This window comes from Coloeus monedula (genome assembly GCF_965178545.1).
Source record: "Coloeus monedula genome assembly, chromosome: 14".
Classification (NCBI taxonomy): Eukaryota; Metazoa; Chordata; class Aves; order Passeriformes; family Corvidae; genus Coloeus; species Coloeus monedula.
The window spans coordinates 11,896,761-11,923,574 of NC_138794.1; the positions used below are offsets into that span (position 1 = coordinate 11,896,761).

Here is a 26,814-nt window from a genome sequence, read left to right on the forward strand (position 1 = left end):
AAAGCTTGTTTTAAAAGCTGAATTTGGTGTTTGGTGGCTGGGGATTGCAGAGCTGTCAAAACTCGTTCTTTGCTGCGGAGGTGGATGGGGGTTTTCTTTTGTCAGAAAGATGGATCGTGATTTGGAGTGGGCTGATTTCAGCTGCATCACTGACAGACGTGGAGTAACTCGGCGGTGAAAGAATTGTACCTGGACAACAGTACCGGAGATCTGGAATGTGAAGGAAGGGTGAAGCGTGTGACAGCTGTTGGCACAACTGCTCCAAGCCCCTTCACCTGTTCATGCAGATGTTGGGCTGTCACAGAGCCCATTCCCAGTGCTCATTCCCCGTTTGCTCTGCAGGGACACCGAGGCAGAGACGGGCAGAGCGGGCGAGCTGGGCACGGACGGAATCACCGAGGCTGGGAAAGACCTCTGAGGTCACCGAGTCCAACCCTCAGCCAACACCACTAATCCCCCCTACCCGCGTCCCCGAGTGTCACATCCGGACGCCTCTGGAACACTTCCAGGGCCAGAGACTTCCCCACCTCCCTGGGCAGGTTATCCCAGGGCAGACTGGCACGGCTCATGTGTTTGTATTTGTGTGTGATGGGATAACCCGCACAGAACGCCAGGAGCCCTCCGGCATCGGCTGCGGCCGGAGCGGCCCCCGCCCCTCCCTCTGAACCGTGACCACCGGCAGCGCTGGGGACTCTGCACTGCTTTTAACAGGAACCCCAGCCTGGCTCGGCTTGATTCGCCATTTAGCTGCGTTTTTCCCGTCAAAACACAAGGCACAAGAAGATGAAAACAATTAAACGCGGAGCGCTGGCGCTGCCGGGGCGGGCACGCAGCCCGGAGCCGCCTCCTCCCGAACCATGGCGCCGCCTCCCCTTCCTCCTCCTCCTCCTCCTCCTGCCGCTGCCGCACATCCCCTCCTCCCGGGGCTCCGTTTTGGTTCCGGGGCAGCGGCTCCTTCCTGCGGGAGGGTGGTGCAGGCTGTGCCCGGCCCGGCCCGGCCTGGCCCGGCCCGGCTAGGCTCGGCCCGGCCCGGCCCGGCGGCCGCAGCATGTGAGCCCGCGGGGCGGGGATGCTCTGGCTGCTCTGCGGCCCCTCCGGCGCCATGGACAGCCAGGCGCTCGTCATCCGCATCAAGATCCCCGACGGAGCCGCCGTGGACTGGACCGTGCACTCCGCGCCCCAGCTGCTCTTCAGGGATGTGCTGGTGAGTGAGCCCCACCGGGGGCCGGGACCCTCTCCCAGCCCGAGGGATGCGACCGGGACCCCCTTCCCAGTCCGGGGGATGCCGGGGATGCCACCGTCCCCCCGCTCCGTGCGGAAAGGGGTTCCCAAATCCCTCCCTGGAAGGCGGGAGGTGTTTTTGGCGTGTCCGCGCACGAAAGTTTTAATGGGGAAGTATTTTGGTAGGGACTGACAAAAATGCCCGTCCCGGGGCAGCGCCGGTGTTGCCGAGGTTTCGGGAGCGGGGCCGGAGCGCGGTCCGGAGGAGCCGGGCTGGGGGATCCTCGCCAGTCCTGAGCATCGTGGTGTGGTTGGGGCTGGAAGGAACCTTCAGAGGTCCCCGAGTCCGCCCCCCGGCCGTGGGCAGGGACACCTCCAGGTCAGGGCATCCCCGCCTCCGCGCCTTGTGGTGTTCGAGGCACGGCTTTAGGGCGATGGAAAAAGTTGTGCTTTGGGAATGAATATTCCCTGCTCAGGCAGAGTAACGGGCTCTGCACCTGGGCTGGGGCCGCACCTGCTCTTGGTGGTGTTTCCCGTGCCTGGGCTGGGGCTCTGTTGTGTCTCCCTTGCCTCAGCTCCTCCCTCTGTTGTGTCTCCCTTGCCCTCCTGCTGTGTTTTTTGTCCAGTTAGGATGCTCCGTTTACTCAGAAATGGGAGTGGGTATTTATCCCACTTCTTCTTGACTGCATCCTTAGGCTAACAAAAAGTCCAGTGCTTGTGTGCAGGTCATACTTTCTGCAGCACGCCCTCACCCTTCCTCCCCAACACATCCGTGCTGGGACTCTGTGTACCCCTCTTTCTCTAAAGAAAATCTTCCCATACCACCCATCAGGCGCATGTTTAATTTTTACTTTTGTTATTAATATTGGAGAGAGATGTTGCAGATGCCTTTCAATATGTTGCATTCTCTGGGAAAGATACGTGGGGATTAAGGGGTTGATTTGCTGGAAAATGTTCCGTGTTGGGCCTAGAAAGTTGGACAGGTAACTGGAGCAGATGACAGAAACTCCAGGTTTCATTCTTCCAACATTATCCAAGACTTTCTGTAGAGGGAGGAGTGGGAGCAGAGCTTTTGACAGACCAGGGAGGTTTGTGGAAGGGGCAGTTTCCCCTTGGTGGCTGCTGTGAGTTTCCTTTGGTTGCACAACAAGCCCAGGGTGACCCACTCTGCCCTTAAACAAAAGTGGGGCAAATGAGTCTGGTTTCCTCCACACTCTGCTTCATGTTTTCCATTTTTTCCCCCAAATAAAGTGAAATAACCACTGATGCTTGGACTATCCTTTGCCATTCTAGAATGGTTGTCAATTTAGGTTGGTTATTTAGAAGTAAGTAGAGAAATCGTGGTCAATGGATGACAGAGGATCTCGAGTTACACTTGTAGTGACCTTGAGTCACGTGGCAGTGAAGCTTCCTGAGAGCTCATGAGTGTAAGAGAAGTGAAAAGATGAGGAAGGAGGGCAAATTTTGATCTTGAAACATGTTACAGCTCATTGTTTTTCACTGCTGAGATGTTTTTAAGGAGGGATCTGTTGCAGAATAGGCAGAGGGACCATGACAGGATCATACATTACTGGTTTTGTTAAAAATCACAGTTTCTGTCATATTCATGTTCAGTAATGATAGAATTGGAGAATGGTTTGAGTTGGAAGGGACCTTAAAGCCCATCCCATTCCACCCCTGCCATGGGCAGGGACACCTTCCACTATCCCGGGTTGCCCAAGCCCCGTCCAACCTGGCCTGGGACATTCCAGGGGCAGCCACAGCTGCTCTGGGCAACCTGGCCCAGTGTTCTTATCTTGTCACATCTGTGCTGGTGATGATACTTCTCAGTTATTCCCTGTTAGGCTGTTGCATCGAGGTGTTGGTGGTTGTGTTTCAGGAGGTGCCATCAGAGAATGCACACGCACTTAATAGGTCAGATAAATACAGGAGTTAAATGAAATAAGGCTTCAATCCACTCAAGAGTGGTGGCTCTGTCACCACCTGGGGCTGGGAGCCTGGTGGGGAGGGCAGGAATGGGGCTGACCCAGTCCTCTGTTGTCCTTCTGCCCTCAGGGTGATTCCTCTCACCTGGAGGGCAATTACAGAGGGTTTGTGTGTTGGAGGAGCAATTAAAGAGACTGTGGAGGGTTCAGGTGTTCCCTACTGAGGTAAATTACTGAGCAGCAGTATTCCAGTCAGCCCCCACTTTTCTCCTTGTCTCCCTAAACAGAAGATAAAGGAATTTTCTCAGGCTCTGAATACTCCATGTGGGGCTGTCTGGAGCACACCAGGCTCAATCCCACTCCTTGTGCCTGTGTCTCAAGGAGTTTGATGGGAAGTGCTGTCCTGCTGGAACTGCAGAACCGCGTTTGTGAACCAGTCCCAAAACCAGGTGCACACCCCAGATCTTGCATCCATGGGAACTGAATTAGCTCTGCAGGAAGGCTGTTCTTTTTCAAGGTAGGTCCTATAGCTGTTTGATGTTAAGAAAGCCCCATAAAATTATCTTTGAGGCTAGCAGGGTTTTATTTTATATTTTTAGGTGATGTTTAAGCTGATGTTTGTTAATTTAGCATCCCAGTGAATACAGATGAGTGTAGCCTTGCAGCATTTCAGGCTAGTGTGCAACGTTATTTCTGTCCTCCTTTTTCAGAGAAGCTGTGGTGCAGAGTCACCCAAATATCCTGTTCCTCATCCTGGAATAAGCTGTTGGAATCAGGAGGCTGATGCTCAGAGCAGTGCCTTGCACATTAAGTGATGCATTTCCTCACTTTCAGCTGCTCTAATTCTGTTCTTTGGAGGAGCTTTTGTGGGCACTAAACTGTGCAGCAGGGATTCAGTCCTGGTCCCTGCAGGTGTGGGATCCATGGAAGCAGCACTGCTTTAGGTCATTTCCTTGATTCCTTTCCTACACTGGATGCTCAGAGCTGTTCTTCATGATGTCACTTCAAATAAGTTCTCTGTATATCAGCTTTGTAGGCCTGTAAGTTACCAGTAACTAGATTTATTTTTAAGGCCCCACTAAATGAATTACAATAAGCTTATTTTTTTGTCATCAAGCTGTCTGGATTCCTCCTGTCACTGGACTATTTAAGCACTTGGTGTTAATTCTGAGTAACTTCACGTTGTCATACTGAGATAAAACAAGTTCTAAGTGAAACATGAGAGCTGTGGGTTCAATATTTACACTGTCATTTAAGCAGAGCTTTCACATTTTCTGCTTTCTCACCCGTGCTCCTCCAGAGAACAGATTTGATGGAGTTCCTCTTGCAGCTGCTGTTCCCTGATTTTTCTCCTCATATTTAGAGGCTTTTCAGTTGTGTAAGATAAAACAGAAGCCATCCCTTATGTAAACCCACTTGAGCAATGCCTACAAGTTGTAGTATTTTATTGTTCATGATCTGTGTTGTGATAGTAGAAAATCCCCATGCATGTGTAATCCATTGAAATTTAGAATAATCCTTTAAGCTCGGGTCACCCGGGGGTCTGTGGGATGTTTGAGCATGGAAATGGGATGGAGCTGCTGCAAACACTTTGGGAATAGCACCATGATGAGGGGATTTCCCTCCCTCCTTCCCTCCACTCCCTGCCAGGCTGGTTTCTCTTAGATACATTCATTTCATAGAATTATTGCAAGTTGAACAAAGTTTTGGTGGCGTTTCCTGCCCAGCTGTTTATTTAGCATAAGAGTTGGGGTGTATAATTCACTTATTGATTATTACTCACCTTAAAGAGCCCTCAATGCACAGAAAAAGTTGTTCTGAAGGGGTGCAGGAAAATAAGATTTTTTAAATCACTATTTCAATGCTCTCAGAGCTTTGTGAGGTTTGGAGTTTTCCAGGCAGACTTTTGGGGCCATCAGAGCTGCCTCTGTCAGTGCTGTGCTTCCACACCCCTTAAATAGAGGTTTTAAACAGCCTAGAACAATTTTTAAATCCATTTCATAGAAGCAGCTGTGTGCCCATATATGAACATTTACAAGTGGCTTAAATCTAACACAATTAAAGTGTGTTTGCTGAGGAGTTTTCAGTGTTTAACCAAATGGATTTGGAAATAATTAGTTAGTACAGTCTTCTGTTCAGGCAAGACTAATTTCTTATTAGAAATAGTGGCTTTTGACAGAGGGCTGACAGGGCTGTTAAACCTTGTAGAATGGAAGAATTTTTATTAAATGGCAATGTTTTGGGGGTTGGGTTTTTTTCCTATTTTTGCCTCTACAAGTTTACAATTCCATAATTAAGCCATACTGCACATTTCTTGTGTACAATTAATGGTTTGAATTACATCTCTTGATTTATTTTAGCATCTAAACCAGAAAGACAACACGAGAAAGTTTTATAATTATTACTTGCTTCAGTTGGCTCTGTGGAAGTCTTGTGCTGCTTTCACGTATTATTAATTGTGTCTCTGTAATATGGCACAGAATCTTTAATTTCCTGCTTTTTAGATGAAAGAGAAAAATGGAGAGAACAGAAGTGACAGGACATCAGTAAAGCTTTGGTAGGGGGGGTGTTTAGCACCCTGAGAGGCTCCCAGTGGATGTGCTGCAATAAATCCTGGAGTTCATTAATTTCTAATCACTCGGTGGCAGTGGCAGTGCTGGGTGTGACAGGAGGGATCAGGAAGGGGCAGAGCCACGCTGGGCATTTGCGCCGTGCCCTGATGTGACTCCTCACGGATTGGCAGCAAGGGAACGGCTGGAAAAACTGAAAAAAGCTGAAAAAATGCTAAAAGCTCTTCTCTGATATCAGCAAAAAAAGGCTGGGTTGGAGCAGGGGTGTGGAGCTGGGAATGTTGCTGTGTTTTGGTATTGTGGGGCTGCCTCACATTCTGTGTCTCTGCTCCTTTGGGTGTTTCCAGTGAATTCTCCCCCAACATTTGAATGCACCTCCCTGAGTTTTGGAGAAGTTCAAAGCCCAAGTGAGGCTGACAGAGCCCTCCAAACTTTGTGGCCTCTGCAGAGCTGAGAGGATCCAGAGGCTCTGGAGCTGCTGGGTCCTTCTGCTCTCCAGGTGGAGCGAGAGCAGGAAACTTCGTTGTCTCCCTTCAGCTCCTGTTTAAATTCCTGATGGAATTTGGTAGCCTGTGGTCCCTGAGCCTCCGGCAGGGCAGGAGATGGAGCTGTGGGGGCTCAGGGTGGTTGTTTGGAGCAGGAGAAGAGGAATTAGGGTGATGTAAACAGGACTGAAGCAGAAAACAGGTTTTTAAAGCGAAAAAATATTCATAATATGACTGGCTTTGATCAGTTAGGTGTCCTTTTTTTATAACCCAAGGGAAAAATCGATTCTTTCAACTGCAAGACCAGACAGCACAGAGTTGTTTGCAATGATGATGGAATTATTTGGGAAGAAAAGAGTTTTCCTGGAGGTCACGTGGAGGGGGAGGAGAAGAGCCCAGGATTGGCACAGATTTGTGTTGTGCCCTAAAAAGTTTGTCATTTTGGGGCAGCGGGGAGGGATTAAAGTGATTTGCTGCAGATTAGGCTTTTCCCGTTTGATATTGAACTAAATTTTCCTTACATTTTTAGGATGTCATTGGGCAAGTTTTGCCGGATGCAACGACCACAGCATTTGAGTGTAAGTGTGACTTTTATCAACCCTCTCCTTTGTCACATTGCAGGGCTGTCATTTTAAAAAATAAAGAATATTTGTGGTATTAGTTTTGTGGTATTATTTTTATTATATTATTATAATATTTATTATTTTAAAATAAAGAATATTCATTGTATGTTGTGGTTAAATATTTATGCATTAATGCAACTTTAATAATGGCGCTAAACCAAGCAATATTTTATTATTTAATCACATCTGGAATATTTCCACAAAGTAGCTTTAATTACCAGCGTGACCTTACCATGCTCTTACTCCTCGATGCAATTTTATTGCTCAAATTAAATGAAAAGTATAAAGTACCTGTAGGTCTGAGCTTAAAATTTCAATCCTCCAATCCTCTCAGCAAGTATTTAGACTAATATCTATTCTTTAAACCCTGTTTATTTTTATTTTTTAAGGGATTCCTGGGGGATTGTCCTATCAGGAGAGCGATCAGCTGCAAAGGGGAGTGTCCCAGGGGATAAAATACTGAGCTGGAGTTTTCTTTCAAGTGGAGGAGGCTCCTGCTGTTCCCTTTTAACTTTTATTATATTTTTTTCTGTGTTTTCCTTTGCTGGAGATGAAGTGGCAGGAAGGAGCTGGAGGGGGTTACAGGTGTGATCTGAGTGAGGGGGGGATGCTGAGGGTGACAGAGCAGACTCGAGATGGGGCCTTGCATTTTTATTCAGCATTTCTCCCCTTTTCAGAGCTTTTTGGCTCATTCTGTCTTTAGATAATCAAAGGAAATATTGATTTGTGGTCCTTCAAGTGCTATTTAGTGCTCTTTATCTTTTTTTAGGATGTTTGTATTTTCCTCTCCTAAAATGCCACAAGAACAGAGAAGTTTTATTTCCTTAGCCCCGACGGTTTTCCTGCCCTGCTTTTTAACACGAGACCTGAGCAAAACCAGACTCCAGACCTTGCCATTTATATATCTTTTTATTATTATTTTTTGTTTTAATGATTTGTTCATATTTGTTTTACATCCCTCCCACATCCCACATTAGCTTTGTTTGAACTTCATGCTCCAGCAGCAGCCGCTGCCATCAGGGCAGTAGCCCATAGTAATGGTGCCATGTGCAGAAGTTTCCTGGAAATTCTGATTTCGTTGTGCCTTCCAACATCTGCTTCTGTGCCTTCCCTCCGTGTCTCTAGTCTGTCATTTACATCTGCACAAGCCCATTTCCCCTGCCATTTAACTGGCATCTAAAATATGTTATGGATATTGATGCTGGGTTTTTTCCGGGGATTTTTTTTCCGTGTTGAATGCCTGGATTGTGCTGCTTTAAGTTTTGTTCTCACCTGCTCCATGGCTGCTTCAGGTGGGGATAATTGTCAGCATCCCAGGCTTCTGAGCTCTTTATTCTGATATTGTCACCCCCAGCAGTCGCACCTGGGGCTGCTCTGCTCCGGCTGTTGGACCTGGATTTGGATTTCCCACTGCTCTCCACATCCCTACAAATAACCCCACTGACAACATATGGCCCCTCACGATCCTTTTATCCAAACTCTGCCATTTTCCACATTTCTGACACGCTGCAGATTTCGGGGAAGATTGCTGCATAATATTTGTTTGCCATCTGCTGCACTCTGGTATCTTGTGAGGATTTCTTCCTCCATTTTAAGTGGCATTAACAAAATCCAACCAGGACGGGGGATTTTTTTGGTTCTACTCTTGCTTCCCTAATGTGCTGGAAAATCAGATTGCTGTGCTCTAGGCAAGGAGAGAAGCCTGGAAATCTTTCTGAATCAATTTTTGTATCCAGCTACTTTTTGGATCCCGTGGTGGGGTGGCAAAGGAGCTCTGCTCAGGTTCAGGACCGATTTTCTTCTGGGTTTACTCTTTGCTTGATTAGTTTATATTCAGCTTTTTTTTTCCCCCTGCCTTTTCATCCACATATTTTTCATTTCTTCTGTTTGTACCACTGTCAGGAATCCTGTAACTCTGAGAACTGAGTTAATTTCTCAGTCATTTCAAAGGGATAATATGGGATTTTTCTAAACATTTTGCCAGAGTTTTCCTTTTTTTCTTTCCTTTTTTTTTTTTTTTTTGGTCCCAGCTCAGTCTGTTCCTTCTCCCAGACCTTTTATCTGTATATTCATTCCTCCTGTGCATTCTCTCTGATCCTTCTTGTGGATGTGTGGTGCTCCTTGTGTTCCCTGTTCCAGCAGCTGCTTCTCCAGCCCTTCCTACTCAGTTCCTCGCTGGCCTGTGGGCTGTGGCCAGGTCCTGCTTCCACAGCTCCTCCTCTTTCCTGCCTCAGACATTTCTAGGGAAACATTTCTGTTTCCACTCACTGACTCTTCCTAATCCTTTCCTCATTCCTGCCTCGATGGGGGCTGCTCTCCCCACGGGACTTTTAACACCCTGGCAGTGCACCAGTTAAATTTCCGTGACCCAAAGCTCTTTTAGGACGAGTCTGTGCTCTCCAGTTCCACTCCCATATTTCCAGGAGCTCTCTTCCAGGATGTTTTTAAAGTCCAATTCTGAGGATTTTATGTTTTACTCTTCTGCATTGCTTTGTTGGGGTTTTTTTTGGTTTGTTTTTTTTTTTTGTCATTATTACCTGCTCAGAGGCAGAATGAACAAACTCCTTTTCTCACACAATTTGAACTTCTTGGCTTGGATTTCTTCCCAGATTCTTGTGCATAACTGGGAGCAGGAGGGAGTTTTCATCCAGGGATATAACAACACTTTTATACTGATAATGATGGGACATGGGGGAATGGCTTCAAACTGATAGAGGGTGGGGTTAGATGGGATATTGGGAAAAAATTCCTCCCCGTGAGGGTGTGAGGGGCTGGGCTGGAATTCCCAGAGAAGCTGTGGCTGCCCCTGAATCCCTGGAAGTGTCCAAAGTGAGGTTGGGCACTGGGGCTTGGAGCACTCTGGGAATAGGGGAAGGTGTCCCTGCCTTCCAGAGGGTTTGGAATATGATGATTTTTAAGGTCTCTTCCGACCCAAACCATTCTGGGACTCTATGAATTACTAGAAATTAAAAAAAAAAATTAAAATCTACAGTGAAAGTTACAATGAATTCCAAAGAAACTGCCCAAGTTCAACTGAATTTGGGAGAATTGAAATGCTTTTTTCCATTTGTCAGCAGAACAACTTGCTGGGGTCAGTGGGGGAATTCCAGCATGGGGAAGGTGCTCAGCTTCTAGAGAGGTTCTGGCAGTGAAAGAACTGCTGAGAGTGAAGTTCTGAGCACTTTGTCTGTGCCTCTTTTTAGACACAGTCACAGTTCTTGCTGGTTAATATTTGGAACCATTTGACATCATGATTTTGGAGTACTTGTGCAGTTGGCTTTTAGATTCTTCACTTTTATTTGCTGCTAAAAGTCCAGATGAAAACCTTGCCTATAAAATTGTAACTCTCCTCCTTGCCTTGCTCACGTGGTGCCTTCCTTTGGCAGATGAGGATGAGGATGGGGACCGGATCACTGTCAGAAGTGATGAGGAGATGAAGGCCATGCTGTCCTATGTAAGTACAGTGCAACAAATCCTGGTTTTCCCCCATGTTTATCAGCTTTTCTTGGTGTATTTTTGCCTGTCTCAAAGTGTTTAACTGGGCAATGTCCCTGTGTTGAGTTCGAATTTGGATATTCCTGGATTAAAGGGAGGTGTTTCAAAGCCGCCTCACACCAGATCCATGCTCATGCTCGACTTTAAGAAAGAAAAAAGACTTGTACACTTACTGATCATATCATAAACATTAAGAATAATGCATCTTAATGACTTTTGCATTAGGTATAGTGCAGGCTAAATGGACTATCAATTTCTTGTATTTTTTATGCAGTACTTAAAGTAACGGCTCATTAAAAATGAACCCCTGGGCTCTAAAAATTTTTCAAAATCTACTTTCATCTGGAGACTGTTTCACCCCTCCTAACAGAGGAGTTTCATTGTAGCTGCAGGCTCAATATTCATAGAGGATTTAAAGATGTATTTTCTGGTTTTCAAGGGGAGATAGATGTGTCTGCGTGTGCCTTTATGTAGGTATTAGGTGTGTGTAAAATCTGTCTGGATCCCTATAAATATAAATCTCCTGCAGAAGGAAAGGGTGCAGTTCCTTGTGGGAACTGAATCATTTGAACATAGTGAAAGTGAAAGAAATATCATTTAACTTCTCTTTTCAAATGAAATTGATAAACAAGAGGGTAAAAAATGGGGGTTTTCTCTCTGAGCCAGGAGGACTCCAGGTCCCTATAAATTGACTTGGGACCTGTCAGAGCCAAGCCCTGTTTGGGTCCACCCAGAGGAGGTTTTGGTGGGACTGCAGAGGATCCCAGAACAGTGTGGGTGGGATGGGACCTTAAAGTCCATCCAGTGCCAGTCCTGCCATGGGCAGGGACACCTTCCCCTGTCCCAGGCTGCTCCAAGCCCCGTCCAACCTCACCTGGAACATTCCAGGGATCCAGGGGCAGCCACAGCTTCTCTGGGAATTCCAGCCCAGCCCCTCCCCACCCTCCCAGGGAACAATTCCTTCCCAGTATCCCATCCATCCCTGCCCTCTGGCACTGGGAAGCCATTCCCTGTGTCCTGTCCCCCATCCCTTGTCCCCAGTCCCTCTCCAGCTCTCCTGGAGCCCCTTTAGGCCCTGGAAGGGGCTCTGAGCTCTCTCTGGATCCTTCTCTTCACATTCTCAGCTCTCCCAGCCTGGCTCCAGAGCCCTGGGAGCATCTCCATGGTCCAGGTGTCTTGTTCTCAGCTCCTTTTCCATCCACTTTTGTGTCCAGCAGCTGCACCTCCTTCTCCTGCTGCACGCAGCAGATCACTGGTGATGCCTCCCCACCAGAATTCCTCGTGTTTTTCTGTTCTCCTTGTAAAATCTCAGCCATTTTTGCTGTTAAAGTGGAAAACTTGAATTTTCCTGGCGCTGTCTCCAGATTAATCATGCCTTGGTAAGGTCATTTTTTTGCTATGCTTCCAAGCTCACTGTTAAAGTTTCAGTACATTAGAGTTATGATTGCTCAACTCTCTGCTTTCCCCTCAAAATTATGGGATGGCTGTAAATGACTTCTTTCTGCTTCAGCAGCTTTTCTTCTCTGAAAATTTTTCTCTTCAGTTTTAAACTAGTTTTTTATTTGAGTGTTGCACTGATGGTTTAACTTCCTCCCATTCTGTAGGCTTCATTTTGGGGTGTGTTTGCAAGGAAACAAATGTTCTGAGCCTAGAAAATGCATGGATTGAATAAAGTTGGGGTATATAGTGAGGAAGAAAAATACTCATTTTGGGGCCTGCAACAAATATTTGGAGGATTGGCCAACTGGGAAAGTATTTCTGGGAATTTTGACTTTGTGCAGGTGTTCTCCAAAATGTAAATAAAGATTTTTTTTCAGTCTAAGGAGAAAAAAAATAATTCCCTGAGATTATAACTGAGAAGATATTTTGGATCATGCCCAACCTTATCTTTAGGGTCTTTGCTTTCTGAACTTGACATTAAATTATTCCAGGTCTGGAATTCTTTTAGGTTATGCAGAAATGCTTTGAATTAGGCAAATTTTGGGGGCTGGTGAATAGGATTCTTTGAGTTGGGCACTGCAGTTAATTAAGGACAGCCACGGAGCAGCACTGGGGCTGTTGTCTTGTATCTGTATAAAAAGGCAGTAATTTTTTTGACAGCCACTGATTGGAAAGTTGCTTGCAGCTCTCTGAAAGCAAGGGCTACACGCTCTGGATCAATAACTGGCAAATTTTCCATTAAAAAGAATACCTGAACAATGTTCCAAATAGCCACTGGCATCTTAATTTTCCATGGAAACCTCGAACGCTCGCGTGTGGAGGACAAGTCATTTTCAGACAATTTTTCCAGACTACTTGTTAACAGTTATTGCTGTCCCAAAAGGTTGACAGCTTACATGATTGATATTTCATTTACTTGTCATCACTGGTGAGTAATGGACAGGGCCATGGTTTTTTCTCCCTCTCTCTCCCCCTCTATTATATTTTTTGGGGGGCAGGAAACACTCTCATGTGTGTTTATTTTAGTTTATTATTCTGAGAGTGTGTCAGAAATGTTCCTGTTGTGTGTAGAGATGTCTGCAGGTCATGGAGTGCCATGGGTAAAATGGGAATTAAAAAGTTAAAAGCTCATCCAGTTCCACCCCGTTGGCAGGGACACTTTTCCTTATCCCAGGGTGCTCCAAACCCAAATGTCCAGCCTGGCCTGGGACACTTCCAAGGATCCAGGGGCAGCCACAGCTTCTCTTGGAATTCCAGCCCAGCCCTTCCCCACCCTCCCAGGGAACAATTCCTTCCCAGTATCCCATCCATCCCTGCCCTCTGGCAGCGGGAAGCCATTCCCTGTGTCCTGTCCCTCCATCCCTTGTCCCCAGTCCCTCTCCAGCTCTCCTGGAGCCCCTTTAGGCCCTGGAAGGGGCTCTGAGCTCTCTCTGGATCCTTCCCTTCTCCAGGTGAACATTCCCGGCTCTCCCAGCCTGGCTCCAGCCCTGGGAGCATCTCCATGGTCCAGGTGTCTTTTTGGATTGTGATGTTGGCAGCTCCCTTTCCATCCCTTTTTGCCCGTTCTTTGCCTTTTTTTAACCAATAAACATCCCCCTGGATCACTGCCACAGCTCCTGTGGAGTTTGGTGTCTCGGGATGTCTGCAGTGACTTTCTGGGAGCACTGTTTTGGGATCCCTTTGGGGTTCCTTGGAGTTTTCCTAACTGTGCAGTTTTGGGGTATATTTGCACCATGTCTTGGTGTCCCTGTTTGGTTCTGCTGGCTCCTCCAGCTGTGGCAGCTGCTGCATTTGCTGTAAATGTTTCATCTCCTCACCTGCAGAAGCATTCCCAGGTTTCAGAGGAGCCTGGAGCTTTCCTGCTGAGCCAGGAACAGATCCCTGTGGCACCGCAGCTCCTTGTGTAAGTTCCTCTTGTTGTGGGAACATTGTGGGAACATTGCAGGTGGAAATGAACCATCTGAAGGCTGATGGGCACTGTGGCAATTGAAAAGAAAATTAAAATACATTGAATTAACCAATCCGTGAGTGCTTTTACTGCTCCTGGGTCACTGAGTCATCTCTTCCTTGGGTTTCTTTGCAGTATTACTCCACTGTGATGGAGCAGCAAGTGAATGGACAGTTGATAGAGCCTCTCCAGATCTACCCACGAGGTAACGCTGAGCGAATCCTAATCAACAGCCCCGAGACCTGGTGCTGACACAGTTCCCTGGCATGTTTTGGGGAGGTTTAAATGCACAGAGCATGATGTTTACCTCCTAATTTGGAGAGAAGAATTCATTATGGTGGGGAGTGTGGAGAGAAGTACATTTATTGCATATAAAATAGCTAATTTCCTGGAGTAAATTAGACTAACGAGAGTCGGTTTGCAGAGTACATATTTAAGTACATTTAAAATACTCATTGGTGATGGCTCTGCCTGTACTCCAAGCAAAGCAGATGAATAACTGAAATCTTGGATATTTATGAAAATTGGGCTTTTCAAGACTCTTTTAATGTCATTAATCAGCCTGACAGACTGGGGAATGGCTCTGTCACCATTGTGGGAGTGGGGACGTGTCTGTCACAGGAGCTCCAGCCAGGACACGTTTTGAGCTGAGATTTGGGCACTTAGCAGTGGTATCCAAATATTCACAGCACTTTAATAGTTCTCCTGAACAGGGAGAGATGTAATCAATTCTGTGGACTGAGGCAATTGAAAAATAGGTCATCTCCAACCTGGAAAAAATCCGTAGGCAGCTCGTTGGGTTTTTGGGAATGCAGTGCTCTCTCTGAACTCAAATAATGGTTAAAAAAAAAAAAAGCCTCATGCATTACATAATTCATTCAGATCTCAGTAGCCAGGCTCTGAATCTCTGACTCTTAATTGATGAAACAGAGAAGGTTGAAATTCTCCAAGTAAATCTCCCAGCAATAAATTAATTGAAATAATTAAAAATTAAACTCTTCTCACTTAACTGATATTATACAAATAATCATACTATGAGGCTCCCAATTAAACATTCTGTGCTTCCATTACTTACAACTCTCTGAAGTTTGAATTGGGCAATTAACCAACAGCCTCCTCAAACACGTGTTAATAAGGTCTCCAAAGGAGGCTGGGTTTCCTGGTAGTTCCGTGTGCTCCTATGGAAAAGAGACAGGAATTTAAGGGGAATATGGAAAATTATGTTTTTCTGGCTCAGGCTGGCAGGGTCTGATTGAGAGGGGCCTCCCAGATGTTTGAGCTGTGGCACTGCAGAGCCACCAGCCGGGAGCTGTGTCCTGCTGAGAGCAGGGGCAGCTTGGAGAGGGAAGGGTCTCCTGCCTCTTGCCAGGTGTAGATCGTGGAATCCTGGAATGGTTTGGGTTGGAAGGGACCTTAAATCCCATCCCACCCCTGCCATGGGCAGGGACACCTTGCACTTCCCCAGGTTGCTCCAAGTCCTGTCCAGCCTGGCCTTGGACACTCCCAGGGATCCAGGGGCAGCCACAGCTTCTCTGGGCACCCTGTGCCAGGGCCTGCCCACCCTCCCAGGGAGCAATTCCTTCCCAGTATCCCATCCATCCCTGCCCTCTGGCAGTGGGAAGCCATTCCCTGTGTCCTGTCCCTCCATCCCTTGTTGTAAGTCAGTACCTGACACACCTTAGGGTTTAAAGGACATTTTGAGATTTAACCCTCTCCTAGATTCTCCTTTTGGCTCCTTCCTGCAGAATCAGCCATACCAATTCCTAATCCTGCTGCTCTCTCCTTTTCCTGTTTGCTTTGCATCCGAGGATAATCTCCTCTGGCTGGGCAGACTCGGAATTGTCCCTGTGCTGCTCCAGATTCAATCCCTCCTTATCACCTCCAGATTTTCACCACTGGCTCAGCTCTGGGTTTCCGCTGGGTATTTCCTCCTTCCCACTCTCTCCAAATTGCTCCAGAGCTCAGGTTTTGTTTCATCTTCCCAAATCACCTTCTTAAAACACCTCTTTTTCTAGGTTAGAGCTTTAAAACGTGTTTTCCCTCCCCAAACCCACCCCTGAGTTCTGCAGCTCCTCTGAAATATCGAACAAAATGTGCTTTCCTGGTCCTTTTTTTTTTTTTTTGCTTGCCTGTCTTCTTGTCCTGCCTCTTTAATGAACATCCCAAATTTTGTTAGCACAAGCACTTTTCTTCTGTGCCCTTTTGGCCGTGGCTCTCCACGTTCAGCACTTGAAAACCCCATCAGCAACGTGCAGCTTTCTGCCTCTAATTTCAAGTTCTTCCCTTTAAAGAGATTTCTTTGCAAGTCCTTTGAATCCTTTTCCCTTTCTGCCTCTCTAACTTCTGAGGAAACCTCAGCTCCTGCTTCCAATCAGCTCCCAAAAACTCCTGTCTGCCATAGAAATCCTGTCAGGAGTCAATTTCCGTGTGCCATCCTGTGTTACCTGGGCTGTGCTTTATTTATTTCATGATAAAAATATCGTAAAGGGGAAAAAATTTTGGTATTTTATCTATTTTTTAATAGGTCTATTATTGCCATTTAGGTAGTAAGAGCCAGAGGGGGGTTTTATATTGAAAAGAAACATCTGTATGTGAAAAATCTATAAAAAATGTGTGTACACACACATGTATATCTACATATATTTATATGTATATCTACATATATTTATATGTATATCTACATATATCTATATATTTATGTCTCTATCTTCTACCTGTGTTATTTAGATCCCATTTGTGGAATGCAAGGTGAACACATCATTCAAATATGAACCATAAAAATTATTACTGATTGACTATCGTGTTCAAAACGTCAGTTTTAATCTATGGGCAAAATAGAATGGGCTTATATGTATTTATAATTTATAATTTCTGGTTGGTTTTTATTTCTTTAATGCCCAGAGTCTCATAATATTTTTGCCTCTTTAAGATGCACATGGTAATTTTTAATGTCATTGAAAGGCATGTGGCCCTCAGTGATGTGTTTAATGACTATCACCTGTGTCCTTCTGCCTAATAAATAGTTCTGGTTCCTGCTGTCAAAACTGGGAGGGCGAGGCACGTGCACAGAGAGAGAGAAAAATCAAATTCCTGCCTGCTCAGGCCATCAATCAGCAGTGACAGCCCCTTTAACACAGCGTTTGTAGGGCACCGGAGCTGGGAAATGGGAACTGCCTGGGACACGGAGCTCGGAGCCTTTGTAGCTTCTGCGTCTGCCAAAAGCACATCCCCGAGTGGAGAGCAGGGAATGTTCACTTGGAGGCACCTCAGGAAAAGGCTTCTTCCTCGAGCAGCACATCCCTCTAAAGCCAGACATCATCATAAAGTGCCACATTTGTACCTCTGTCGCCAAAAAGTGGCGTTTTTGGTGGCATTTTTTCAGTGTTTACCTTTTGGAGGCTCACTGCTGTTGTCCCTGCCGCGTTTTCCCCCGTTTCACCCAAAGTGCCTCTGACAAAATGCCTAATTCAAGACGTGTGGCAGCTGATTCCCTGAAAATCCATCTTGCAAATATTGCTGTTAAATGCCAGGGAAAAACCCAGCGTGTGAAAACACGGCGACACAAGATTGGAATTTGAATTACAAAAAGAATCCCATCGTTTGAGCCAACAGTTCTCTTGATTGTGATGTGTTTTAAGCAGAAATTAGAATTTATATTACATGGTGTCAGAAAGCTCTTAGCATTTATAAATGCTCACTCCTGCAAGTTAAAAATCCTGGGCCGTAATTCCCACTCTGGGTCTCGCCAGGCACTTTTCAATCATTTCTCTCTGCTAATTTTGGTGTCACCCTCATTTCTTTTTAAAAGATTCATTTTGAGCAAATTTGTAAATGGCCCTGATGTGTTCTACAATTTAGTCAATTACTGTTTCAGCCTGCAAACCTCCTGGGAAACGGAACATACATGGCCTCAAGGTACGAATTTCAATAATTGTTTCAGGAAAGTTAGATGGATTTGTAATGCTGTGTTCCACTTATTGAAATGTCAAATAAAACTGCACTTTCTTGAGCTCTGACAAGCAGATTTTTTTTTTCCCTGAATTTTTTTTTTTTTTTTTTTTTTTTTTTTTGGTGGGGGTGGGAGAAGGATTCATCTGCAAAATGTTGGCTGTGATATCTATATCAATATATATCTCTGTGTGTATATAATTTCATTCCAAATGGGTTTGCCTTTTTGTTTTTAACCTCTGCTAATCATGTTCTTAAATTTTAGTAGTTCATTTATCAACTCCTGTCTGCCACTACTTCAAAGCTTTTAAACCCCCCCCACATTCCTGTGATTTCAGCAATTTATCCAAGTGCGGAAGGCACCGCAATGGAATTATTTGAGGTTTTTGATTTCTTACTGCTTCTGTAATCACATGGAGAAGACTATAAAGGTATTAAGTGATTGTTTAGTGTTTAAAATGAGAATAAATGATGGATTTATCACCTCTTTTAGTGCATTATTTAAGACGTGAGGATGTTGCAGCCCCGGAATTGTGTAGCCTGCTAACCTACATACAGCCCTCAACCATCGGCATGCCTAGCAACAAGCTAATTAACCTTCCTAGTGAAATGAGAAATTCATGGCAAATTACAGGTTAATTAGAATGGTGTCCTCTGAACACAGGATCTGATCAAGCTCCTCTCCCTGCCCGCAGGTGAACACGCGGGCGGGGGCTGCCAACAACAGCGGCTCGGCCGCCTCCGAGGCCCTCCCCAGCAATAGGTAAGAGCCAAGCTCCTGTTCCTTCCCCTGTTTTTCTTTCATTTCCTTTCCTTAAACCAAAATGGAGCCTTGTGTGTGGTTGTTGCCAGCAGAGCTGGGGCTTGAGTAACTTTTCCAGTGGGATTGGCAAGGTGGGGAAGGCGGAATCACCTCCGTTCGTGCATCTCGTTGGGCTGGGGCTGCTGGGGCTTCTGTGTGTTTGCTGCTGGAGAAATTGGGGTTTGCTGGGTAATTCAGAAAGAAATTAGGGTTTTCTGGGTAAGTCAGAAAAAAATTAGGGTTTACTGGGTGTTTCAGGTGGCTTTGTCCTCCAAAAGCATTGAGATGAAATTTGGGGCTGAGCTCACTGGTTTTAGTTGGTCCAATGCCAAGGTCTGCGTGTTCAGGTCTTCGTGGCTTGTTCATTCCAGGATTCTTTGATTTGGAAGTTTGATGCCCCATTCATAGGTTCGTAATAACAAATAGCCTAAAAAATAAAGCTTGGAGGTTTCTTAGTGTGAGGTAAGATTTTTTTAAAATCTTTTCAGCTTAGGTGCCTGTTTCCTACAGTTCCAGCAAAATTTTGGAGTCCATCCCCTTTATCTTGCTTTTTACATTCTAGCCCTAATTTGAAAACTCATATTTAGCTCTTAAAATGCAAGAGAACTCATTCTCTTTTTTTCCTAGGGATTTGTTTCTTAAATGCTGGAGGATAAACTCCTTTTTATTACATGAAAGTAATAATACTCAATACTGGTGTTAAAAACCTACAAAAAACCTTTATGTTTTCTTAAAAAGAAATAAGGAGAGTCTGGTTCCATCTTCTTCCTGCAAGAGCATATCTGAACCATGGGAATAGAAACGTCTGGAGGCCCCTTTCAACCTAAATTATTCTATTATTCTAATAAGTGCGTAGTATTCCATTTATCCATGCATCAGCATCCTGCTCCCTTTTCTCTCTGAGAAAAGGGAAGAAAAAAGAAATGTTGTGAAGATTAAGAAGATGAATTACCAGAGAATGATCAGAGAGGCAGAGTTGTGGTGTTTGGAGGGTGAAGTTTGGGGGGCCTGTCCTGAGGGTGGGACAGTCCCACAAATCCCGTTTCCCTGTGGGGACTATGGGAGATTCCAGCCTCATCCAGCAGCAGGGCTGGAGTTCTGCCCCACTGGAAACCCCATCCAAATACCCCTAAACCCAGTTTGCTGCTGCCCTTGGTGGCTCTGCTAATTGTGGAGATAAAAAAAGCCAGCCTGGCTAAGTTTGCCCCATCCCTCGGGGAACCGTTGCAGCGGTGAGGATCCGACCCAAAACTCTTAAAAGAAAATAAATCTGAATGTCTTTGTGATCTGCAGTCCCCCCAATCTGAGCTAAATAAAGCTGCTTTCTGTCACTGCTGTGTGCTGCAGCTTTCAGTACTCCCTGTACTTTGAGCTTGTTCTTCAAGTGCATTGAAAATGAAGCTTCTAGAAGATTCTTGTCACCTTATCTGGTGGTTAATTGCCATTCCTTTTCCGAAACCTTCTGCACCGGGAGTTTTGTTTTTGAAGTAATTGAAAGTCTCTCTTTGTTTCATGTTCACAAATTGTTAGTCATGAAAGATGACAAGATCAACTTATGTTTCCTTGGAAAACTTAATTTTTCTTTAAAGTAGTCGTGGAACAAGAGGCCTATTAAAGAACAAAGCCACCAAATATGAAATCTGTGTTTTCACTGTTCCTGTTAATAATGATCTGTGATCAAGACACGTGCACAGGCCTTTCAAGAATATATTATTTTGTACTTTTTTTTTTTTTTTTTTTAAACTTCAGTAATAAGAGCAGAATGTCCCTTTGAGATAAAGTTTTGCAGATGTTGCTGCCCAGGCAGTTTGTTGTGTTGAAGGAACAGTTTGTCAGGAAAGGAGGCAAAAAGCAGAATTTTGTGAGTGGGTGGGAAGGGGTTTGAAGCCATTCAGGGCTTTACTCTTTGGCTCACCAAGCTGAGAGTTGGGGTTTGGTAAAGTTCTCTTAGAAAAAATTGGTGTGATTTGTTTTGTTGTATTGCCATGGGAGTAGATTCTCCTGAAAAAGCACAGGGATTCAGCAAATTGACCTGGAATGGGTGCACATGGAAAGCTGGACTTCCCTCAGGGATTTAGGGACATCCTGAGATTCCTAAATCAGGAATTGTGCTCTCCTGCTTCCTCTGCTCCAGTCTGTGGTCAGGGGAGGTAGTGGGGCATCACTGGCAGCACAGCCCTGAGCTGAGATCTACGGGAATTCCTGAGGAATAATGCCTTGGGGAGCTCTAAAACAAGTCATGGCACCTGAAAACTGGATGTGAGCCTTATTTTGCTGTTGTTTTTTGAAACGCCTGACATGCGAGAGCAGCTTTTTAAAATTGTCCCTCGTAGAGCTGATGAACAATAGGTTGTGTCTCACTGGGTACAGTCAGGTGTCTAAACCAGCTGCGGTGGAAAGGTGAAAAATACATTGATTTTTCTTAACTGCTCATTGCTTCTTCATTCCTGCTGTCTGCAGCTTGGCAGTGCTGACTGATGCTCCCCACACCTTCCCCTTCAAGTTTAATCTCTTCAGAATATGTAACCACGGACTTGCCTTGTTTCTCACAGCTTCGCTCTGTCTGACGGAGTGAAACGGCCCAGTCATTAAAAATAATTGCTTCTTATTTGGTTTGTTCTCTTCCAGCTTAAAAAAATCCTCTGCAGAGCTGAAGAAAATCCTTGCCAATGGCCAGGTAGGTGCTCTGGTGGAGCTTTGGCTTCATGGATGTCTCGTCCCTGCCTCATTCCAGGCTGATTGGCACCCCTGGATGGTGCAGAGCTGCTTACAGCTCATTTAGCTGTAATGTGTTCTTTTAACACAGGACTGGGGGGACCATGGAAACCCTCATGGCACGGATGAGTCCTCTGTCCTGATTTGCTGTGATTGGCACAGCAATTTGCTTCCCATTTCTCAAAATGTGCTAATCAGGTTTAGCTGCAAATAGATCGAGGCCCTGCACACGTGTTGAGCTGCTGCTGCCACCACGGTTCTAGGGAAGAAAGTTAATCAATTTTAAATAACTGAGTCAACTGCTCGCTTAGAACGACCTCTGTGGGGTTTAGAGCAGTAGATACTTAAAAATTTAGCAGGTTCTTGCAAGGAATCACTTCAGAATCATGGAATGGTTTCGGTTAGAAGGGCTCTTAAAGCCCATCTTGAAAATCCTCTTGTTCCAGATTCTTTGCTATGGGCAGGGACACTTTCCACTATCCCAGGTGGCTCCAAGCCCTGTCCAGCCTGGCCTTGGACACTTCCAGGGATAGGGAATCCAGAACTTCTCTGGGAACCAGGGCCAGGGCCTCCTCACCCTCACAGGGGAGCAATTCCTTCCTAACCTCTAATCTAACCCTGCCCTCCTTCACTTTAAGGCCACTCTGGCCCTTTATGCAGTGTTAAATTAATGGTTAGCCTTGATTTTAAAGGTCTTTTCCAACCTTAACGATTCTATGATTCTGTGTTGTAAATCCTTCAAAAATAAGGCAAAAAATCCAACCAACCAAAAAAAGCGCAAAGCTGTAGAACACCACCTTGTTCTTCTCTTTTTGCTCCAGGCATTCAGCCCTGGCACCCAAAATTGACTCTTTATGGACAAACAGCACCGTTTTTTTTCCCCCCATTTTGAGCTGGACATACGGGCGGGCTCGCAGTGACATTAAATATACACAGTTAAATGAAACTCCCTCCAAAAGAGCCCAGATTCTTGAGCAGCCACATAAATACGTTTTAATGTTTGTCACAGGCTGAGCCCTTTGGCAGCCTTGGAGGGAGGCACCTGTCCGGTGGCTCCGAGCTGCCTATTAGGCTCTATTGACTGAGACATCTGTGTCACTGCAAATAAAAGACTCTTATTGATTTTCTTAACTGCTCTTCACTTCCCCTCCGCCTTCCGAAGGCTGAAATCTTAATTATCTCAGATGCCTATTCAGTGCCTTCACACAATGACCTCTCCAAGCCTCATTGGCATTTCATGAATCAAGGAGTTGTGGCTGAGCGTGTCAGGAAGATAAAGGCTGAGCTCTGTGGTGTCCTTCAGCCTCACCTGGAACATTTTGGGGGGGGCTAAGTGGGAGTTCCCCTCCAAAACGGGAGCCCAGCGCCGCTGAATCCCTGGAATACGCCTGGGAAATGGGGCTTTTAGGCTGACTTCAGTATTCACGAGTTCCTGCCTCTCGATTTGTTAATGTTACAAAATTCGTAGGTAAATTGTATATTTCTCTTGATGACTTGAAATTCTGGGAGTACCAGCAGCAGGAGGCTGAACTTCTGAATCAAGGTGGTGCTCGCTCCGATATTACTGATTAATTTTAAAGTAAAATCCCCAAATGTGAGTAAAATCTCCCTGTGATTGGCTGGATTTGGCATTTTATTTGTTCTAAACAACAAAAAACAAGTGCTTGGTGTGCCCTGCAATAGATTCACAGATTTGTTCCTTGTGGTTTTGAATTTTAGAACCAAACTACTTCTTACAATATTCAAAATGTTACTTCAACTCACTAAAAAAAAAAAAAAAGAAAATAGGAATTAGGTACTTCTTGTTATGATATTAAAATTGCTACTTGAAACCACTAAAAAGAAAATAAGAATTAAGTTTTATACTTAAACCCAATTAAAAAAAAAATAGGGATTAAGTACTTCTTATGATCTTAAAAATGTTACTGAAATCCACTAAAAAAAAAAAAAATCAGTTTTAATACTACCTTTTAGTCAACCTGATGGGAGTTAATCTGCTTTTTGTTGAGAGTGAATGATTTCAGTTGTGTTCTGCAAAATTTGGTCACAGATCCACAACTGGAGATGGTTTTCTAGTGGTAATTTTAACTTTTGTTCATTTGGGGGGATTAAGTCACACTTACCATTACTTAAGCATGGCCTGGGTCATTATTTTTGATTATTTTTTGGCAGTTGCTGCTTTGAGGCATTCCTAATGATATTCCTCTAGTAGTTTCCATTTAGGTTTAATAAGGAATTCATATTAATCATTAAAAGAAGGGGACATGATTCTTCAAGATAATCAAATATTGACAGGTTAGAAATAGCTTTCTGCCCGGGTTCATTGATATAGGTGATGTGATATAAATATTTATTTCTTTTCTGTCACTCACAGTAAATGCCACCAATTGATTCAGCATTGATATAGTGTCAACAGTTCATAAGAAACATTTGACTGGCTCGTGTTTCCCGATTAGTCTCTGCTCTATAAAGTGGGATTTACTAAATCTCCTCAATTGGCTGCTCCTGGAGTGTGACTGCTCCGTGAATCCATGATTGCCTCCACTCGGGAAGCCCCGGCACCGGGGCAGCTCCTGCTCCAGTCAGGATTAATTGGGCATTTTGCTTTTAATGATTTATGAGAGACACACCCTGATTTCATCCCCAGCCAGGTGTGAACGAGGGATGCTTTGTTTGCTGCTCCCTAATTGGAGCCTGCTTTGCTTTTCCATGAATTCCCTGAATTTTGGCAGCCAATCCAAGCTGGGGTTGCAGGTTTAATATTCCAGCCCTTCCTGCCGAGCCCGTGGTTATTAGGGGAGCGTTTTATGATGGAGAATCCAGTTTTCCCAGTAAAATAAATAAATCACCCCGTGCTTTTGGCATCTTTATTTGAGCCAGTAAATCACACTTTATCTCCCCATCAGCTGCAGATCCTCCCTCCACCCCAGCATTCCTGTTTTTCCCTGGGTTTCTGGTTGCCCTTTGTGCTGGGCACAGAGGATGGAGCTGCTCCTACCCCTGTCTTTTAGGGAATGATGTGGAGAAAATGCTCCCTTTTCCCAGTGAGTATAAAGCAGGAGAAAAGGGAAATGTACTTTATGTCTCCAGTTCTGCTCACTTTGTTGTTTATAACTTGAGTAACCACGAAAAATTCTTCTCTTTTCCCCCACAAGAAACAAAAATACTAATTTATTCATGGCTTTGTGGGTTCATTTGATTTCTCTTCCAAGTGATTGGCTTAGAAGGACATTTTTGGGAATGCAAATGTTTGTTGTTACCTCCAAGACTGGAGAATTCAGGTCCTCCAGCTTGGAAGAGCAAAACTACTTAAAATTACCAAGTCTGCAGCAGCCTGAGAGAAATTATTTTTGGTGCAAGGGGTCCACTGTAGATCCTTTACATATTTGAAATCCCATTCATGAACGATTGTTCCTCATGAGGTGCCTTTTCCCCTTTTATTTGCATTTTCTGATGAATCCAATAAGCAAAGGAGCTTTCAGTAATGAGATAAATGTTGCTTTTCATCATAAACCTTGGTGTTGGAATGGGCCATTTCATCCCTTCCTAAGGTACCTGGCCCAGGTTTAACCACAAATGGGTCATAAAATAATCACCTTCTATTTTGAGTTGTCTCAACTCAGGTTTTCCCAACACTCCGTAGAAATTCCAGGGAGAAACCAGGTTTTTGCTCAGGTAGTGAAAGAAAAGGACATCAATTTTGGATTAATCATTTCTGTCCTTACAACTTCTTTTAAATCAATAAAATATTTCATTTTCTGGTCATTAGAAATGCTGAGTATTGACTCTTTGGGACATTTGAGCTTGTGATCATCACTTGTGTTAATACACAAAAATGACATCTTTAAGCAGCCAGGCCAAATCATGTGAAATATTTAACTTGGTGTCCCATAAAATACAAGTAATTACTGAAAATGAGTTAATGTTTCCTAGGAAAATACCTTTTCAAAGCAGGATTTGCCCAAACATTTGGAAGAGAAAATTGCTTTGAGCCCAGAACTAATTCTGATTTAAACATTTATATTTAAAGTATAAACGTGCATTCCAAAATATTTTTAGTGGGATTTTTTCATTTGTGCAAAATCCAAATAACTCTGTTTGTCCAGAAGGCTGAACTGTGGTTCTACATTTGAATTGCTTCTTGGGCAATATAATGATCTGTTGTAAAATCCATATAAAAAGGATCCCAAATTCAGGAATTTGCAGTGCTTTTATGAGCTGCTGCTGGATTTCTGAGCATCTGAGTTGTCCCAGTGAGCAGAAAGATGGAGGTGAAGAATTCATTGTGTAGTTCAAGGAAAATGGTTTTTATTGCAATTCCAGACTGATTATTTTTATTAAAAGAAGTGCTTTGGATAAAAGCTGCATAAATGGAGCTCTGCAGAGCAACCCCACTGACAGAGCTGCCACTCAATTAGGATCAATTATGCTGATTCCAGAATAAACCATAAACTTTTTCAGGCACACTCCAGCTGCCAGTTTCTGTCGGATTGTTTCCATTCACCTCCAACTTTGGCTCTGGTTATGTGCTGCTCTGGAGCCCCTTTTCCTCTCAGTATCTGTGCCCTGACCCTCTTGAGCTATATTATATCATTCCATTTTGACACCTTTTATCAAACTTTAATGAAATGACCCAGGCAAACAAATTGTCATTAAACTTTCCATCACTTTGTCCCTTGGTATCGTCTTTTATAAATTGGACAGCAAATGTTGTATTGATCTTCTCGTTCTTGCAGCTGAACTTGAAATGACCCAGACTGCTTGTTGTTTATGGCCTGGAGTTGCTTTTCCTTGACATTTCCATCCACAGCATGACATCTCTTTTGTTTTTCTTTCTTTCTTGTGGAGATGAATGAACAAGACATACGATACCGAGACATCCTCGGGCACGGCAACGGAGGCACAGTCTACAAGTGAGTGGGGGATTTCACTGAAAATATGGGAAAAAATTCAAATATAACAGCGTTTTTATTTTTACCCTTTGGGGTATAGATGGGCCCTTGCTGCTGTGCAGGAAAGGAATTCGTAGTATAAACTTTTAAACCGTTCTGAGGGTATTTTACTTTGTTTTTAACGCAGCTTTGAGTCCTTTCTGGGTAACAAGTTAATGGTTCACAAGTAGAACTTGGGATGTGCTGGAGCATCATAGATTGGCCTCCAGGATTTGCAATTCCTGCTGGCTCACCACGCCCTTCCTGGGAATGACAGCAGTGGGATATGGTGGCACCAGTGGCACCAGTGCCCTGTCCTTCTCTGCCCCTTCAGAATCCCTCCCTCCCCCTTTGGCTGCCGCTCCCCTCCCTCCCTCCCAGCCTGATAAACTCCCCCAAATTTTGGTGGCGAAGCTCCTACCCTGCAGCCAGGATTAATTTTAATATGGTAAAGATGATAATAGCACAGATAAGACTTTCCTGTTGAGAAAACTCCTTCTTATGCATAGTGCAAAGTTTAAACTACAGAATGTAATATCTGGTACTTAATAGTCTGCAGTGGGGTATGAAAAATATTCCACTGGGAATTAAGAAATCCATACTTTGTAAGAAAGCCCTGAGGGAGTAATAAAGGTTTCCTCCAGAGAGCTATTTACCATATACAGTAACCCAGCATCCCATTAGGGCTTTGTTTATACCTTAGACATTTTA

General features: G+C 44.5%; 1 protein-coding gene across 2 annotated transcripts in view; it reads left to right on the top strand.

Annotated features, from left to right (window-relative positions):
• Positions 1-953: 953 nt before the first annotated feature.
• Positions 954-26,814, top strand: part of MAP2K5 (mitogen-activated protein kinase kinase 5) — a 121,164-nt gene continuing 95,303 nt past the window's right edge. Inside the window, exons 1-8 of one of the 2 annotated variants that reach the window (XM_082290415.1) lie at positions 954-1,204; positions 6,731-6,779; positions 10,211-10,278; positions 13,843-13,912; positions 17,582-17,622; positions 18,351-18,418; positions 21,086-21,134; positions 26,021-26,085. In XM_082290415.1, coding sequence (XP_082146541.1) covers positions 1,070-1,204; positions 6,731-6,779; positions 10,211-10,278; positions 13,843-13,912; positions 17,582-17,622; positions 18,351-18,418; positions 21,086-21,134; positions 26,021-26,085 — 545 coding nt within the window. In that variant the 5' untranslated portion in view covers positions 954-1,069. Of the gene's footprint in view, positions 1,205-3,547; positions 3,664-6,730; positions 6,780-10,210; positions 10,279-13,842; positions 13,913-17,581; positions 17,623-18,350; positions 18,419-21,085; positions 21,135-26,020; positions 26,086-26,814 lie in introns of those variants that run through there. The other variant, XM_082290416.1, reaches the window with a different exon arrangement.